The sequence below is a fragment of the Primulina eburnea genome, chromosome 18, assembly GCF_022965805.1.
Source record: "Primulina eburnea isolate SZY01 chromosome 18, ASM2296580v1, whole genome shotgun sequence".
NCBI classification, from domain to species: Eukaryota; Viridiplantae; Streptophyta; class Magnoliopsida; order Lamiales; family Gesneriaceae; genus Primulina; species Primulina eburnea.
The window spans coordinates 31,935,208-31,952,767 of NC_133118.1; the positions used below are offsets into that span (position 1 = coordinate 31,935,208).

General features: G+C 35.6%; 3 protein-coding genes across 4 annotated transcripts; all 3 read right to left on the reverse strand.

Annotated features, from left to right (window-relative positions):
* Nucleotides 1–29: 29 nt before the first annotated feature.
* Nucleotides 30–4,646, reverse strand: LOC140819685 (signal recognition particle subunit SRP54 2). The gene is made up of 9 exons (XM_073179861.1): nucleotides 4,256–4,646; nucleotides 3,781–3,880; nucleotides 3,415–3,568; nucleotides 2,377–2,527; nucleotides 2,147–2,295; nucleotides 1,585–1,685; nucleotides 1,318–1,475; nucleotides 652–766; nucleotides 30–477 (listed from the first exon to the last, which is right to left on the reverse strand). The coding sequence occupies exons 1-9, from the start codon at nucleotides 4,484–4,486 to the stop codon at nucleotides 149–151; spliced, it is 1,488 nt and encodes a 495-aa protein (XP_073035962.1). The 5' UTR covers nucleotides 4,487–4,646; the 3' UTR covers nucleotides 30–148.
* Nucleotides 4,647–5,360: 714 nt separating this feature from the next.
* LOC140819391 (uncharacterized) lies at nucleotides 5,361–13,155 on the reverse strand. Its single transcript, XM_073179470.1, is given in 12 exon segments — nucleotides 5,361–5,752; nucleotides 6,139–6,235; nucleotides 6,375–6,466; nucleotides 7,093–7,253; nucleotides 7,866–7,995; nucleotides 8,935–8,960; nucleotides 8,962–9,111; nucleotides 9,789–9,984; nucleotides 10,681–10,805; nucleotides 11,316–11,405; nucleotides 11,899–11,967; nucleotides 12,609–13,155. Coding segments are annotated over 12 exon segments (1,491 nt in total). The 5' UTR covers nucleotides 12,918–13,155; the 3' UTR covers nucleotides 5,361–5,706.
* A 1,303-nt stretch (nucleotides 13,156–14,458) lies between these two features.
* LOC140819622 (adenine phosphoribosyltransferase 5-like) lies at nucleotides 14,459–17,300 on the reverse strand. 2 transcript variants are annotated; one of them, XM_073179791.1, is made up of 7 exons: nucleotides 17,003–17,297; nucleotides 16,705–16,815; nucleotides 16,513–16,605; nucleotides 15,934–16,083; nucleotides 15,784–15,842; nucleotides 15,247–15,317; nucleotides 14,459–14,832 (listed from the first exon to the last, which is right to left on the reverse strand). In XM_073179791.1, exons 1-6 carry the CDS (start codon nucleotides 17,091–17,093, stop codon nucleotides 15,261–15,263), a joined length of 561 nt encoding a protein of 186 aa, XP_073035892.1. In that variant the 5' UTR covers nucleotides 17,094–17,297; the 3' UTR covers nucleotides 14,459–14,832; nucleotides 15,247–15,260. The 2 variants fall into 2 exon arrangements, with proteins under 2 accessions (XP_073035892.1, XP_073035891.1); XM_073179790.1 differs by lacking the exons at nucleotides 14,459–14,832; nucleotides 15,247–15,317 and adding an exon at nucleotides 15,350–15,700 and having other exon boundaries at nucleotides 17,003–17,300.
* Nucleotides 17,301–17,560: the final 260 nt, after the last annotated feature.

Here is a 17,560-nt window from a genome sequence, read left to right on the forward strand (position 1 = left end):
GTTGATAAATATAATATTTGCTTTGGGGGGAGAAGAATAGAAGAGACTTGCTAGAGCAGTAACTGCCAAAATTTATCTCCCCAGTTAACAAGGACAGAGTAATTACAAAATGAAAATTCAACCCTTTTTCCCGACACTGGTGAAAGTTCTATTTATCCCCACCACCAAACATGCCCATCATATCCTTGGCAGAACCCATTTGCTTCATCAAGTTCTGCAATCCACCCATTCCACCAATTTGCTTCAACATCTGAGGGGGAAGCACTTTGCTCATGTGTTGCGCGTTCATGTTTCTCGATAAGGCGCTCATTTCTCCTTTCTTTGGAATCTTGAGTCCCTTCATCTTGCTCCAAATCTTGGCCAGCCGCTTGTACTCTTCCAGCATTTCCATTACATCCCTCACAGAACGACCGCATCCTCTAGCTATCCGCATGATTCTTGATTCATTCATTAGCTTTGGGTTGGAACTGTCCAACTCTGGGATATTCACCATCATGACATTAGAAAAAAATAGACTTGCAACGATTAGGTTGATTCAAATTATTTAAACGTGAGTTAGATAATAGGTGAGCCCATTATAATCTTTATAATTTTTAGGACTTGATCGACCATAATATTATTTATATATAATATTCAAGAAATCAGTTTTACCTTCATTGGTCATTGAATCCATCATGGTCATGTATCTTTTAATCTTTGCCTGGCTTTCCTTCTCTTGTCCTTTGGGCATCAACTCCTGACTAAATCCTGGAAGCATAGAGAAGACCTACAAATAAACAAGCTTCTTAGTATTTATGGAATTCGTAAAATATTTCAACTTTACAAATCCAGACACACAAATATTTTAGCTTTGCGTACCCACATCGTCAAGCAGTTAAAGAGAAGGATAAGTATAAATACAGCAGTAAAAGAATTCATTAGAGCAGCTGTCATAAAGGAGGACACATCCATTCAAACGGAAGCAATTCCAACTTTTAATTTAAAACTATGAAGACTATCTTGTTAGAAATAAACTTAATTACATCCCCATTTAATGGCATAGTCCATGTAAACAAGCATATTTTAAAAAATACTTCCCTTGATAGCAGTATCAAGTACACCACAAAAACTTTTGTATGAACCAAAAAATAATAAAATATGAAGAATTTTATAATTAATGGTGTAAAATCTAATATCTATTGACATGAATTGAATGTCGGAAAGAAGCTAAGCTAAAGGAACGAGTGATATAGATTAACTAACACCAATCAAACATGTTCGATTAATTAGAACAGTAGAGCGGGCATTTAAAAGTCACAAACAAAGTAAATGACAAACCTGGCCAATTGGACCCATTTTCAATATATTCTGAAATTGCTCATACATTATCCTCAAAGTAAAGTTTCCTTCTGAAAGCTTCTGAAGGAGTTCAGGCTGTTGATCCATGGGTACAACTTCATGAATTTTGTCCATGAATCCAGACCAGTCACCCATGCCTGATAAAATAGATAATAGATTACTAACTGAAAAAAAAACTTGTGCAAATATTATTAGCACAAATCCAATTAAAAGCAATAACAGGAACTATAATTGAAGGACGCCAACCTAATAGGCGGCTAACAAATGGTTTGACATCAAATACTTCAAATTCATCCATATGTTCACCCGTCCCAATGAATATAACAGGACTTTTTGTTGCTGCAACTCTGCAAATTGAGAGGAGATATCAATTGTCCATATTATATGGTGTTATCGCTATCGATGTCCGTGCAAGATGGGTATTTTATTCACCTATGAGGCATAACTTAAATGTATCGACAAAGTCAAAGTCACCATGAGAACAATACTTCAAAATTATGACGTCGTCAATCAAAAATCAATTACAGCTGCGTCTTGCTATACTTCTTACTACGATAAATCTAGCAACCTATACATTATGGATTTAATAATACACATCTATAATTTCCCAAATTTTGAATCTTGAAAAAGTTGTGATCAAGGTACCATAATCGATCTGTCCACAAGCTTATTGCTTAAATACTCTGAAAGTACAGTTCAGAAGATGCTAGTATTCCAGAAGCATGACAATAGATGTGGCACACATCAATTCCAGGTTTAAACATATTGCTAGAACTAGAAAATTTAAAAGAATTGTGTTTAAACTTACGCACTAAGTGCACCACCTCCCTTCGCATGACCATCCATCTTAGTGATAATCACAGCCCCAACTGCAACACTTTGTTTGAATGCTTGAGCTTGATCAAAGGCGGCTTGACCAATGCTGCTATCCATGACAAATATAACAAGATCTGGTTTCTGGAATGTTCCAATGGAAATGTAAGCAGAGTAAATAGAGACTCTGAGCTAACAAAACAGGATTAGAACAGAAACACTAACCGTTGCTTCGGAAACTTGACGCATCTCTTCAAAAAGAGCTGCCTCCTGTTTGTGGCGTCCGCTTGTATCAACAATTATAAGATCACAATTTTCTTTCTTAAATCTTTCAACACCTTCTACAGCAATACTCACGGGATCAGACTCTGTATAGCTGTTATAGAAAAAAATAAGCCAAAGCACTATATGAATTAAGTAATAACTCATAATTCATGCATAAATTATAATCCATACATAAAAATAAAGAAACATCAAGGTTCCAAATCCACAAATTTTAATCAGTAAAACTGAAACATGGCATTGATTCTCCACATTTGATTGAAAGATTTCTTTTGAAACAATCATGGCCATCAACACAAACAGAACTAGACAAAGCACATTTACCATGAAATTTTTATACATGATCCAATATGGTTCCAAGTTCCAAACCTACTACGTTGATCAAGATTTTGTTTTTATTTTACCTCAGAACAAAAGGAGAATGACAGCGAGGTAAAGAGTCTAAAAGCGGAAAAGAATAAGTGCCAAAATATTCTCTCTTTAAAGAAGCATAACTAGAATACGAGGAGTGTTATCAAGCAATTGGCAAATAAAGCATTACTCCAATCTTACAAGCAACTTACAACATCAACAGCCAAATTTTATGTCGAATAATACAGAATTTAAGCAAGCATATCACTACAGATATTTTTTGTATCATATAAGCAAATATATCCTGAGATTTGTTAACCCAAACCTAGAAGAAAAGAGCCCCAGAATTTCCTTATTTCTGTGATACTTGCATTAGAAAGTTGAAACTTGAAACTGTCGTACTATTTTTCTTTGTTCAGTTCTATCAGTGGAAACAGATAGACAAATTTTCTTTCTAGGAAACTTCACAAGACAAAGGTACCAATTCGTGCAATGTGTCACAATCTTTTCTGGAAGGATTAATACGGGACTTTTTTCTCTATAAGGTCAACGGAACAATTTAAGAAATTCATGTCATTTTGAAAAATTAGGAAGAAAACAAATCCATTAAATATTGAGGAAAAAAGGCACCTTCCGTAAAAAGGAATTTTAGCTTTGGTGGCATTCTGCTTCAACTGGTCAAAAGCACCAGCCCTGAAAGTATCAGCACAGACTAGTGCGGGTTTCCATCCTTTCTTCTGGTGGTAGTAAGCATATTTTGTACATGTGGTTGTTTTCCCCGATCCTGTGAAAAGTACATGAATAAGTAGATCTTGTTTCTCAAAAAGAATGGAAGGAAAGAGGTAGTGTGCGGTCAACCAACTAGGCTAAGTGGTGGAGCAGGTCCGTAACAGCATAAGACTAAAGGCTCGAGTGTAGGAGCACATAATGGGTGCATAGGCACTGATGTATAATCGCCCACAACTAACTTACAGTTACTCAAGTACAAGAATATACCTTGCAAACCAACAAACATAATCACGCTTGGTTTTCCCTTTTTTGGAGTGAATGAGGGCTTCCCAGGATCCAAAATCTTGCACAGCTCATTAAAAATAGCCTGCACCAAAGCCCAAAATTTTAAAAACAGCAAAGAAGAGAGAGAAAGAAATGCTTGAGCTTAATATATCATAGAACATCAATGGATAAAGTCGAAGCAAATTCAGGAAACAACCCTATAACTACAGAGAACAGCTACCTTTAAATTATTTGTGCATGAGGTTAAACAGTTCTAATCAAAATTTTCATTGCCGAGATTCAACCATTCATATACACACCACGCATTTAACATCTCATAAAAGCTAACCTCGACTCAACCCCAGAACATAGATCACATATTTCAAAGAGACACAACCTAAACTTCTTGCTAGTAAATTTCCCATCGAAATACTAAAATCAACGATAAGGGAAAGCAAAATCCTTCCTTTCACTTCACCTGTTGGATGATTTTACGCTTGTTATGGCCCGCAGCGAGATCATCGAGGTTGACAATCTTCTTAATATTGGTCTGCATATCACGAACGAGCTTGAACTGCACATCGGATTGAAGGAGAGCGCGCGTGATCTCGTTAAGGCAATCGTTCAGCACCTTCTCGTCGATGATGGTCGCATTGCTCATCTGCTGAAGAGCGCGGGAAATACTTCCACCTAACTGCGCGAGCACCATCTTCACGGCTTGTTGGTTCCTCCGTTTACTGTGGTGATTAACGCACAGGAGGTCAACACAAGGGTAAAATTAGGGCTTTAGGTATCAAGAGTTCGCCGATGGGAATGAGATGAGGTGGGAGATCCCAAATCTATCTACCTGGTTTACAAAACGACGTCGAATTAACAAGGCCCGGACGCCCGGTAGTATTTAAGATTCCAATACTAAAACCATTTGTTTAGATAAATAATGGGATTAGGGAAAGTCATCCCATCAAATTTAACATCTAAATATATTTCAAATTTATGAATTTTAAATTTATTTTTGTTATTTAGAGAAACGAAATCATAGTGGTGTTTCTTTAGTATTTTATATATCGATAGTATAATTTGAAATCCATTTGTGTAAATAATATATAAATAAATAAGATATACATTTAAAATTTAATATATTGTCAACAATAAAACTATAGTACGTCTATTATGATACGATCTCACGAATCTTTATCCGTGAGACGAGTCAACTCTACCGATATTCACAATAAAAAATAATACTTTTAGCATAAAAGATAATACTTTTTCATAAATGATCCAAATAAAATATCCGTCTCACAATTTTGATCCTACCGTGACCGTCTATATGAATATAACTGATGTACCATATATATTAGATATCACATCAACGATGTTTACACGTATGTCTATGGTAGGTTGTCCATAATATGTTTTCATTATTATATATATCTCAACATAAATCATGATGTGTTTTAGTAATTGTGTCAAATCATGTCATAAAATAACGTGATTATAAATGAAATGTGATAAAATTATTAAGTGAACTCCTAGGTAAATTAGCCACAAACAATTTGTAATATGGATTAAATGTAAGGGAAATGTTTACATTCTAAAAAAATATTAATAACCCCGCTTCATTTTGTTTTACTCTATTTGACAAAACATAAACAAAAGTAAATTGAGACGTACGTAGCACACGAAAGAATACAATTCAAGAGAGGTCCCGCTCTATAGTAAGCCATGCTACACTACAACACCAATTGGCGTGTGGGGAAAAATCCAAGAATTCTCAACAGATTCTTGTTCATTTTCTCAGGCAAAATCTGATAATGGCATTGGATAGAAGAGTAAATGGCGTACAAAATCCTTTCACCAACCATTTTTGGTCGTTTTATCGGTACCAAGCGACTGCATTTACATGTAGGTATGCGACGAGGGTGTGGAGAATCAGATGTTATCTTTGAACCATTTGAAAGCTCCATCTACAACCGATCTGCAAGCACCACATTCATGTTTATGCGCATCATCACCGTGTTAGCCAGCGATATATGACTAAAATACAACATAAATGTTTACATAATGGTGTCTACAACACTACTCATATACCATGTTAAATCTCCAACACAATGTTTTTTGCAGTAATTGAAATCCCAACACTTATCTTGTATGCTTCCACGTTGAAATTCGATTCATTCTTGTTTAACCATCTTTCCACCATAACATTCGCATATTTTCGTCATTTTCTAAAGACTTTCTTTTCATAGTGAAAAACTCAAATGTCATGTACCTTATTTGTCTATTCAGAATAAGTTGCGACATATATATCTGTGTCATAAAATTCAATGCATTTCCAGCGGAAAATGAAGAGGAAATATTTACCCAGCTAGATCTGTCAGCTTCTTCCACAAGTCCTTTTGATCCGCTGATTCATCGGTTTTTTCCTCAACTGGAATTGTTTCACTTGTCGTGCTTTCAACTGTATATAAAGATCAATCCAGGCTTTAATGGTTGATAGCAATTGGATATTTCAAATAAACACACGAAGTTTTACTTGAACAGAACAGCAAATAAGAGTAAAGTTTCATTTTTGTTCAAAATTACAAAGAATTTCTTACCAGGTTGTTGAACCTTCGTGGGTGTCTTTGATCGAATGGTTGAGGGATTGGCGAGAGAAGAAAGCTCCTCAAGTAGTTCACGTTCCTTTGCACTGAATCAAAATGAGAAATGAATGTCCACTCTAGTTAAATTTTATGGTACCTTTTATGGTTTTATCTATCCGTGACATAACTAGAAGCAACAACCTAACACGCAGGCATGAATTTATGACAATGGACACATAAAGAAGCTCTAACATAAATGTCTGACAGTCCCAAAAATTAGTTCAAAAAAGAAAACAAAAAACCACAAATAAAGAGACAACCCTGTGTATGGAATATGATGCAGAGATGGCGGCAAAACTGCCCTTGTAGGCATATAAGACAGACTACGCACTAACAACTTGAACAACAAGGCATAGCTTTTAATATAGTAGCTGATGCTGGGATTTGGGAAGAAACACCATCAAAAGTTTTGAAAAAGAGTAGCAAAGTAAGACAGGACTAGCACTCACAGCTATTCAAGTACATTAATAACAGTGTGTCAAAAGTCTGAATGAGCTTAGCAAGGTCATGCCTGGGATGGTAGGACCCTTAGAGGGATAACAAGTGTAAAACAGTTCGTGTCTTGTTCTTACAGGGATAACCAAAAAGTTTCCTGATTCCCGCCAGAATTCAGCAAAGTTTGCATAATATGCAATAAAATAGTTAGTAGCAAAGGAGAAAGAATTCTACATACCTTATGCGCTTTGGTATGCTAACTTTGACAGTGAAAAAATGGTCACCACGTATAGACGGTCTATTTAATTTAGGTGCACCTTTCCTTGCCAGGACAAGAACATCTCCAGGTTGACTACCTTGAGGAATCTGCAGTTCGGTCATTCCTTCAACAGTTCTAACCTATTTCATACACCACCGAATCAGAATGTCTTCATTCAGCAAATACCAGTTAACACGGTATGAAAACTTTATGTGCCTTATTTTTTAACTTAATTTTTCACGACAGTGTTTTATTTCCAACAAGAGGTGATTTAAGGAATCGCTTGAAGTATGCAAATATTTTAAATAATTTACAAGCAGAAAAAAGGTTGAGTCTAAAACTTGGTGTTCAAGAAGGTGGTCAGTATGAATGCTATGTGGGACAGGATGCTACATGCACAAGTCCCATTCTAGAACCCATTCAGTGAAGCAGTAAATGTGAAGCCCGCAAGCTTTTGTTGGCTGCTACAAGTGTCTCAAAATCAACTGAGAGGAATTCAAAACATAGCACTTAACCACTTGCTGGAAAATGTTAACTAATACACATAAAACATGGATGATTAGTCCCATATTAAGTAAAAACATATGTACATGCAATCAACATTTCTGCACCACGTACTGAAACAAAGTCAAATAAGAAGCTCACTGTTAGACCTACTCCGAAGATATTCATTTTAAAGGAAAAAGTCAAAGATCGAAACTAAGGGTAAAAGCCCTAAATATTAAATCATAACTGTACAAAATCAGATGTACCTTAGTAACAGTTCCCAAAATGGCATCCAGATAGTTAATTGAAACTGATGAATAAAGATTTATGCCATCTCTTTGAATCTCAGGTATTTCTTCAATGTCAAGATAGACAAAAAGATCTCCAGGTGGACCCCTGCACAAAGATGAAAAGCACAAGGAAGAGTGAAACCTATGAATTTCACTAGGTATCATTCACATTTCTGATATATTAAATTTTACCTAAAAGAACGTAGACCGTTCAGGGTAACCAATGGCATGTAAAAGAAACTCAGCATACAATGCACAAGAAAAGCACTCAAACAATATGCTAGAAAAGCATTCAAACAATATGCTTATTTTTATCCTCAAAAGCTTTTATCGCTTTCTAAACATCTGCCCAATCGATGTTATATAACACGCTTCTTGAGGGCTTAAAAATGACCTAGGCTGAAGATCCTATGAAAATAGGATTTGAATATCTTCAGCCAACCTTGCATTTAATTGCTCTGGGAGGGCAACAGAGCAGACCAATTGAAAGGAACAGGGGATGATGGGAAGGAAAAGAGAAATGTGAAGAAACAGCCAGAGCAAATGAAATGTGCCAGTGATCATTACTACCTGTCTCGGATCCAAATCTAAATACCATCCAAGAAGTGACGTACTTAAATTTTCAAAGGCAGTCAGCACCAGTAAAAAGCAGCAATTTCCTTGTAAGGATTTACTAGCATGAGGTCAAAGTACAAGATATTCCCACATAAGTTGTGAGTTTTACATAGTGCATTCTAAAAGAAGATAGCCATAAATTATAATGCATAAAAGATATGTAAAGAAAAAGGGAAATCTATTCCTTTGAGATGGAGAGGCTCTCCTTAAGAAGACAACACGAGCACATAAAAATTCAAAAAATGACTTTTGATTTTCCCTTCTTCACTGAGTATGGAAAGGATATTGTCAAAACTTATGAAACAATCTTAATTCAACTACATCACTTAAATAGCATAACAACTACTTCACAATCATGCAACTTATAGGTGTGGGTGGATAAGATACTAGATCACAAACTGTATCTTTTAGAAGTAAAATCCAGACATACCCCTTTGGTCCTGCATCACCCTCTCCAGGCAACTCGAAGTATACTACCTTTGCTCACCCCAGGAGGAATTTTGACTTTGATATCTTTTTTAACGCGTATCCTACCAGCACCAGAGCATTTACGACATGATTCAGATATCATTTCACCATTCCCACCACAATTTGGGCATACAGAAACCTGACACATTCCACAAACTTAATGTCATATCAAACAGAAGCATGAGTAACGACCAACTGACATAATTCCGAAATCAATTTAGTACAGTTGTACACTTGTACTACACATCAAAATGAAGTTCTCTCCGTATTTGTCGTTCCTAATATCATCTTTGTCCTAATTTTTCATTAAAGAAACTTAAAATATATATGAGGCCCACTTATTCACCAAAAGCGTACAATAACAATACCGATTCCACACTTACACATATAACTAGATGTAATATGGAACGCCAAATGTTTCCACATAAAAAAATCAACCATTGCATGTTTGTAACTCCCTGGCGATTTTGTATACAAAATGTTACCTTCGAGTATTTTATTAGTGTCACTCAAGAATATTGATTTATTTAATTTAACCTCTTTAATAATCCATATATGCCAAGTTCATTGGACTCTATTGCTTCAATTCGTAGAAATAATATATTGTACAAACTGAACATGATCATGAATTAAATATGTTGAGTAGTATAACTGTTTTTTCTAATATTCACTAACAGCATTTAAAATGATAGCTGTGTTGTTCCCAATTAGATTGAATTAATCTCGGTACCACAAAGACACAACATGTTTCCGATAAAGCTCGTGACATAAAGGAACCTTTGAAACAAGAGACTAATTAAATACCTAGATGAGTACCTGCGAAAACATGCCAAAAGGTGTTTGCTCTGTTCTCATAACTTGACCTCTGCCTCCACATGTAGAACATATCCTCATTTTGGAGCCTACTTTTGCTCCAGTACCAGCACAAATTTCACATGTTTCAAGATGGGATAACTCAAATTCCTTTTCAGCCCCAAATATAGCCGCAGAAAATTCCAAAGTAATATCATAACTGAAATGCATTTTGAATAACGAGTCAAATCTGATGAAGATACTAATTGTCAAAGTTCATTTTGTTGCAGCACTCACACTATTAAACACATTGTTACAATTGTCTCGCATTGATATATTAAACTAATAAAAAGTGGACTTATAAACTCAAGAGGTTACACCGCCAAATAAGCAAGCCTTTTGGGATGGTACCCCTCTTGCGTTTATAAGCTAGCATTGGTGCTCTCGTTGAGAGTCGGCGTAGCGAAAGGGACGTCCTAGAAAAGGGCTGGTGAGTGAAAACCGTTTAGAGTGGAAACCCTGGACTCCGACTTCTCAAAGAGTCAGCAATGTTACAATTGTCTGATAAAGAGTGACAACTTTTTAGGATGGTACCCCTCACGAGTTTATAAGTCACTTTTTATTAGTTTAATATATCAATCTGAGACAATAGTAACATACACCAGAACCCACATAAAGCTATGAAGTATAAATAAAGGAGTTTAAAGATCTCGACAGATAAAAAATAATTAAATATAACTTAATAAGTTCTTAAAAGCCATTCTCGTGAGATAATCATGCAAGTTATCCCAACTCCTGATTCCTGCCTAAAACTCTCGAATTAGAGAGAATCACTAGCAAGTATATATTCTAAATAATGAATGTGATAGAACATGAAATGACATATCACAAGCATAATCACTCAAACTTGACTCACCGCAGATCTTCACCTTTGGAAACAGTACTACGACGTGTTGCTCCAAATCCAGTTCCATCCATGCCAGGGAACCCACCCATACTGGACCCAAAAAATGCCTCAAATAGGTCAAAAGGATTTGTTGCCTACATAAGGAACAAATGTATCATTAGTATAACAAATTAATCTTGTTTTCTTGTTGATTTTTGCTACAGGTAAAATGATCTCAAATGTTCTGGTGTTCTGAGGTGCTACATTAATTACATCTTGCAAGACTGCCAGAAGTAAGAGTGAATAACCTTTTAAGAAGGATGTGTCACGATTAGAGTTAATAACAAATAAGGTTAATAAACTTCAAATCATAACCGCGACATTGAACTAATGGTAAAAGGAAAATAATTATTCCAAGGAACACACAGCGGATTAGAAAGTTTGGCCAGAAATCTCTGGAAACGAGCAACAGTCCTAATACTAGTTGAGCCAGAGAGAAGTTATCTATCATTATTTGGTTGAGCCATGATAGAGGTATGTTCAGCATACACACGAGTGGCATATCACCATGCCGCAGTGTTTTAACAAGTGGAGCATAATTTTCTCCAACAAAAACAGAAAAAAAATTGAAAATTTTGAAAAGCTAAAAATTATATAGGGAATACCGTGTAACCACCAGCTCCACCCGTGGCACTTCTCATTCCAGCTTCACCATACTGATCATACATAGCTCGCTTTTTGTCATCTGATAGTACCTGACAATATCACACTTCAGATTACTCAAGCGTAGTTCCTATGTGCAACTTGCAAGAGACGAGTCTAACTCAACTCAACCGTGATGAACCGAAAATGAGTTTTCCAGTTAATAAACGAGTGGAAAGTAAACAATTGCACAGATGCCTCAAGCAGAGTTCGACCATAACGACCATTGTATACACTTTAAAAACAGAGAGAGAGAGAGGTGTAAACATAAACAAAGAGGAAAGGGACTAGAAAGTTTGGTTGGCCAACGAAAAGAACAAAGTCTGTGCGGACCCGCAGGTTACAATGAATTAATCTTCAACTCAAATGCCTCTAAGGGCTTATATATTTCAAAATGAAATGAAATGTGAACAATTAAAGTACAAATTTAAGTAAAATCTCGATAACAGTCCTGCAAGATGAACACTACAAGTATAAAGAAACATACAATCAGGTGATAATGACAGAGGTCAAACAACACTTAAACTTTCACGTCCTGTCCCTTACCTCATATGCAGAACTGATTTCTTTGAATTTTTCAGTCGCCCCAGGTTCTTTGTTGACATCAGGATGGTACTGATGCAAGGAAAAAGTACCAATGTCTGTCAGAGTAAGCAATCAACATATCCATGGTGCTATATCACATAGAAATTGAGATGGCAAGTACGTTTCAACCGACCATAGTAGCATTTTAATAACACTGGCACACATGTAAATATAAGAGCGAAACCAATAAATTGACCTAGTTTAAACTCGAAGCAAATAGTTTAGGATGCAGGCAACCAATTATCAGATAAGAAGATCAATCTCTGCCAATAAAAAGGCTCCAGGTCCAGCAAATAGAGACGTCTTTTTGAATAAATGTGGAAGGAATATCTTCACCTAGAGTGAGCATTCCAAAATGATTAATCATCTAAAGCAATTTGAATGGCTCAAGATTTTTGGATAAGCGACATTATGTGAAACACTATAGCAATGCAAAAATACCAAGTCGCAATATCTTGAAATAACAATTCAAAATGAATTATTGATATCAAGAACAGAAAGAATTTAGATAAAGTACTCTGCTCAACCGTTGTGAAATATAAAGCCCAATATGTAAACATCTACATTGATAATAAAGAATAAAACTTGGTAAATGAAACCAAAACAACAATAAAATGCCAATCATTATTAAAAACGACAAGTAAATTTGCTTCAACTCCAAGGAATAATACCTGCCTGGCCAACTTTCTGTAAGCAGCCTTAATGTCCTTGCTACTAGCAGATTTCGGGACCCCAAGAGTAGAGTAATAATCAGCTGCAGCTACAATCACCGCTCTTCTGTACCTCCTAGAAGACATTTTCTTATCCAATCGAGTGCCAGAGAACACAGAAACTAGCAGAAAATTCTTGTGTCCCGACATGATTGCCACACCGGGCACGGAAAAGGACAAGGAAGACGGCGAATTGCTCCAGTCACGAGGCATTAAAATTGAAGAAGAAAAGGGTATTGATGTGGCGGTGGTGGACGCGGCGGCGGCCATTGTTGAGATAAAGTAAGGCAATTCAGCAAATTTTAAGCAACCCAATAAGTTGAAACTTCGAAATTATCTGTACGTGTTCGATTTAAGCTCTAAGAAAATGCGGAGAATCAAGACTTGAACTTTGGTCATTGCCGCGAGCAGCTCGAGTTTGGTATTCTTTCGGTTTTCTTTTTTGTGTGGGTGAGAGAGCTTGTGGGGCTGGTGCGCTTTAGCGACGATTAAAGCACGTTTTTTGGTTTCCTACAGGTGTTCCAAAATCTTAATTTAGGTTTAAGCTTGTCTACAAGATTAAATATGCTTAACTTCGACTTTTTAAAACAAAAACAAAATCGATGAATAAATTAATGATTTTATTAACAAGTAATATTATCCATGCGAATGTTTTCTAAAGTAAATATGGAACATAAATTAATGATTTTAGTAACAAGTAATATCATCGATCCGAATATTTTCTGAAGTAAGATTGATGCACGACAAACATAAATCAAAAAATTAAGTAGCTATGTACAATCTTAGATAGTTAATGGTAGTGATGTAATATGTGTTAGATATTGACATTTTACAACTTATGATATGAGTAGGTTTTTTATGAGACATTATTGCGAATCTTTATCTATGAGACGGGTCAATCATACAAATATTCACAATAAAAAGTAATATTCTTAAAATAAAAAATAATAATTTTTCATGGATTACTCAAATAAGAAATCTGTCTCACAAAATACGATCGGTAAGACCTTCTCACATAAGTTTTTGCCTTGTGATACATATCAATGTTAATACTTTTAAGTAGTCCAATTTAATAAGGCATAAGAGATTAAATGAACTACAGAATATATTGAATTCTAAATTCGATTAAGAAAAATTAAAGTTTTACTCTTAAATTTAGAATATTTATTTATTATTTACTCTATTTATTTGTATGAAACAATTAAATCTATATTTTAAATTTAAAACTTTTATCTTTAAGCTCGTATTAATTTAATTTAAAAGCTTTAAACTTCGCTCTAATGGTTAGACTAATTACAAGTTTTTCAGAACTTGCTCTTATCGATGCCATGAACCTAAACTCACGAGTGTACTTATTTAAAACAAATCCCAAAAATTTCTTATTTTCTTTTACCATTTGGATTTGATGAAATTCGAACTTACAATCAATCTTAGACAATAGACAATATAAGTGTATTTATTTTTTAAAAAATCCCAAAAATTTAGGTCTTACACATTTTCTTTAAAAAAAAAATCTTACATGAGAAGATTATGTTTTCGTGAGCATTTCATGATTGCATTAAAACTAAGAGTTAGTCTTATGTGAAACCGTCTCACGGATCTTAATCTGTGAGACGGGTCAACCCTTATCGATATTCACAATAAAAAGTTATGCTCCTAGCATAAAAAGTAATATTTTTTCATGGATGATCTAAATAATAGATCCGTCTTACAAATACGACTCGTGAGACCGTCTCACAGAAGTTTTTGTCTAAAACTAATTAGATGAGCATGAAAAACAAAAATAAGTAGCATATTGCAAAAATAAGAGAGACTAAATAAGCTGCTTGTTTCTTCTGTCCAGTAGTAGACATTGAAATTTGAATCTATGTTAGATATTACAGAACATCATTAAAATAAGGAAAAAATGGTGACTCAAAAAACCTGCAATAACCAAACCAATACAATGTAATGAGAGAAAAAGACACAAGGTGAATACATAGATAGAGCAATACATAGAAGGAAAAAAGGGAACATAAAGATGCAAGAACTTATTCCACAGCTGAAACTAAGCGTATACATGGCGGAGTCCAGTCGCAGAAGAATCACACTTCATGTGCAATCTCAGAAGTTTACACCATTCCTGCATAGCTCGGGGGGACGTCTAATGAAATGATGTTTTCTCAGAAGAACTCGATCCCCGGATCTGATCAAATGGGCAGAAAAGAAACAAAGTGAATAATGTCAGCAGAATTTGTTAGAGGGTGCAATTAGCACTTATGCAGTGTTCACTCTTGAGGACCACAGGTAGGAACCATGATTGCATTCAACATTATTTTACAGAAATCTCTTGCTTTACAAAATCTTTGGCCTTATTCCAAGTGATACTACTAGCATTATTCTTAAAGGTGTGCAGATTATATTCGATCATGTGGAGATAAATCTTGCAAGAAAAATAAAAAATAACGAAATCGGTAGTCTATCCGGTGACCACCAATCCAGGCTGCAGGTGCAATAACCAGGATATAGAGGGCATTCATCCATTATGTGACCACAACTATTTGAACTGAAAGATGTGCAATGACTAGGAATAAAGGGCGTGGGTATCCAAAGAAAGTACCAGATGATAAATTTCTATTGCCGAGGCTCTACCAAGATGTAGAGTGGTTTTCCATCCAATCTGCGCCGCCCCTGTACAGCGATGAAACAATGAATTTCTGACGTAGAATCAAAGCCCTCGTAACACCAGAATAATGAGATTGATTAGAAATTGTGATGATGGAAGGATTTGGTAGATTTGGATTTCAAACATTTCAGACTAATCCATTCGAATTCCAATATTAAGTTATTTTTCGAACCATGCATATCAACTAAATCAAGGTCGTTTCAAATATGTTAATCCAAATTCCTTGCTGAGATGAAATATCCATTCAAGCATAGCTTTTAAAGAATCATCCACAAGATCATGAATACCGTGCATCTTCTTGGTAATGCAAGAAGTACCCACGATGCTATCAAACTAAACCAATAAAACATGGGCAAAAAATGTTGGCTTGTTTCACACATATAACAATCTGACAGAAAACAGGATAAATATCACAGATAATCAACTGCACAATGTGAAGAATTCACAGGCAATACACTTTTTTTTAGTCACCTTGGCCTCGGGTAGTCCGATAACACATGCACACTCAACTACCTCGGCTCCAACACGTTCTGGGCAACCAAAGAGCATGGATGTGGATCAATATAACACATAAATAGAAGCCACAACAATTTATATTGAAATACCACTTCAGGGCCACACCTAATAGCCTTATGGCAGCCGATAGAGTCCCGCCTGTGGCCACCAAATCGTCGATTACCAACACTCGGTCGCCTCGTTGAACAGCACCCAAATGCATTTCCAAACAATCATTGCCATACTCGAGCTCGTACGCTTCCATAATGACTTCACCTGGACAATACTGAACGTTAGTTTCTCGAGTAGACTAGGCAATATCTGAGGCATTGCAAGATTTCTGTGAAGAAACATATTTGGGTATGGAGTGGCTGTGTAAATTGCGAAATTCACCAAGGTTGAGCTTGAATAGATGGATTTGATTTGATTCAGGGGAAGGAACTTGACATGGAGTGGATTTAAATTTTGTTCATCTAAGCAAGACAAGTAATTTGAAATTCTCAAATCCAAGCACAGACCAAAATACTGCGGCATAAGCGTAAGTGTGTAATGTGACAAGATTGTTAAGCTGGTGGTGGAAGTTTATGTAACACCCCATGCCCACTATTTGGGGTTCGTGCAAGCGAAATTGTGCTGGCAAATGCTTCGTATCTGTGCTCCTTTACGAGAATGATTACCCTCATGAATCCAATCATTCTAGTTTACCTGGTAGCTTCCCTGGTTTACGCAGGGGAATGAACTTGGCGCCGATTGCCAACGCAATTGCAGGAGCAAAAATGAATCCTCTGGCTTCGACTCCTACAACATAATTCAACAACACAAATTTAACTTCTTTAATTATCTGGGAATTCCATAAGTTTTGCAGCAGATGAAATTTTAACAAGACTGAAATTTTACCAGCAACAACGGAGATTCCCATGTCTCTGTATCTGTCAACAAATATGTCCACGACATCCTTGAAAACCTTGTGGTTAGACACAAGTGTCGTGATGTCTTGAAACATAATCCCTGCAAAAACCCATACAAAATTTAAGACCAAAAACAGGACCAAAACACGTATCAGAATCACAAGAATGTGAATTTCTCCAGAAACAATTCCCTCACAAGAACAACAAACAGCCAATAATCAACACTGAGGGCCAAAAATCACAAGTAAAAAAAGACAGATTTTTCTCGTTCGAGGAGGAGAAAAGACCTGGTTTTGGGAAGTTGGGTACGACTCTAATGGCATCAGAAATGGCCTTCAATCTTGGGTCACCCCTTAAACCATTCTCTGCGGCGAACATCCTTCTTTCCAGAGTCCCTTTTTCCTTTTTCTCCTTATTTTCTGTTCTTTTCTTGCCTTTTTTCGAGAGCCTTTTCTCTCCTAAAATCACGTTTCAGTTCCCTTTCAAAGTGGGGAGAGTGGGAAAGTGAATAACAGATGCAAACGATCTCTGAGCTAGAGAGAAGCTAAACTGGTAAAGATCCATTTGCATGGTGGCTTTATTTTATAATAATAGAAGCCATAGCTGGAAAATATATTATGATCTTAAACGTAATAAAATTGAATAGTACAATCTAAAATAGTTTTTATACATTAAAATAATTTATATTTTAAATTTACTTCTTTATTAAAAATTTACTATGAAATATAATTAGATAATAAATATAAAATAGACTTACAAAATCTTAATTTTGATATCAATTTACAATTTAGTAACTATACTGATTTGATTCATATTATTAAGAAAGACAAAATGTCAATTTTAGT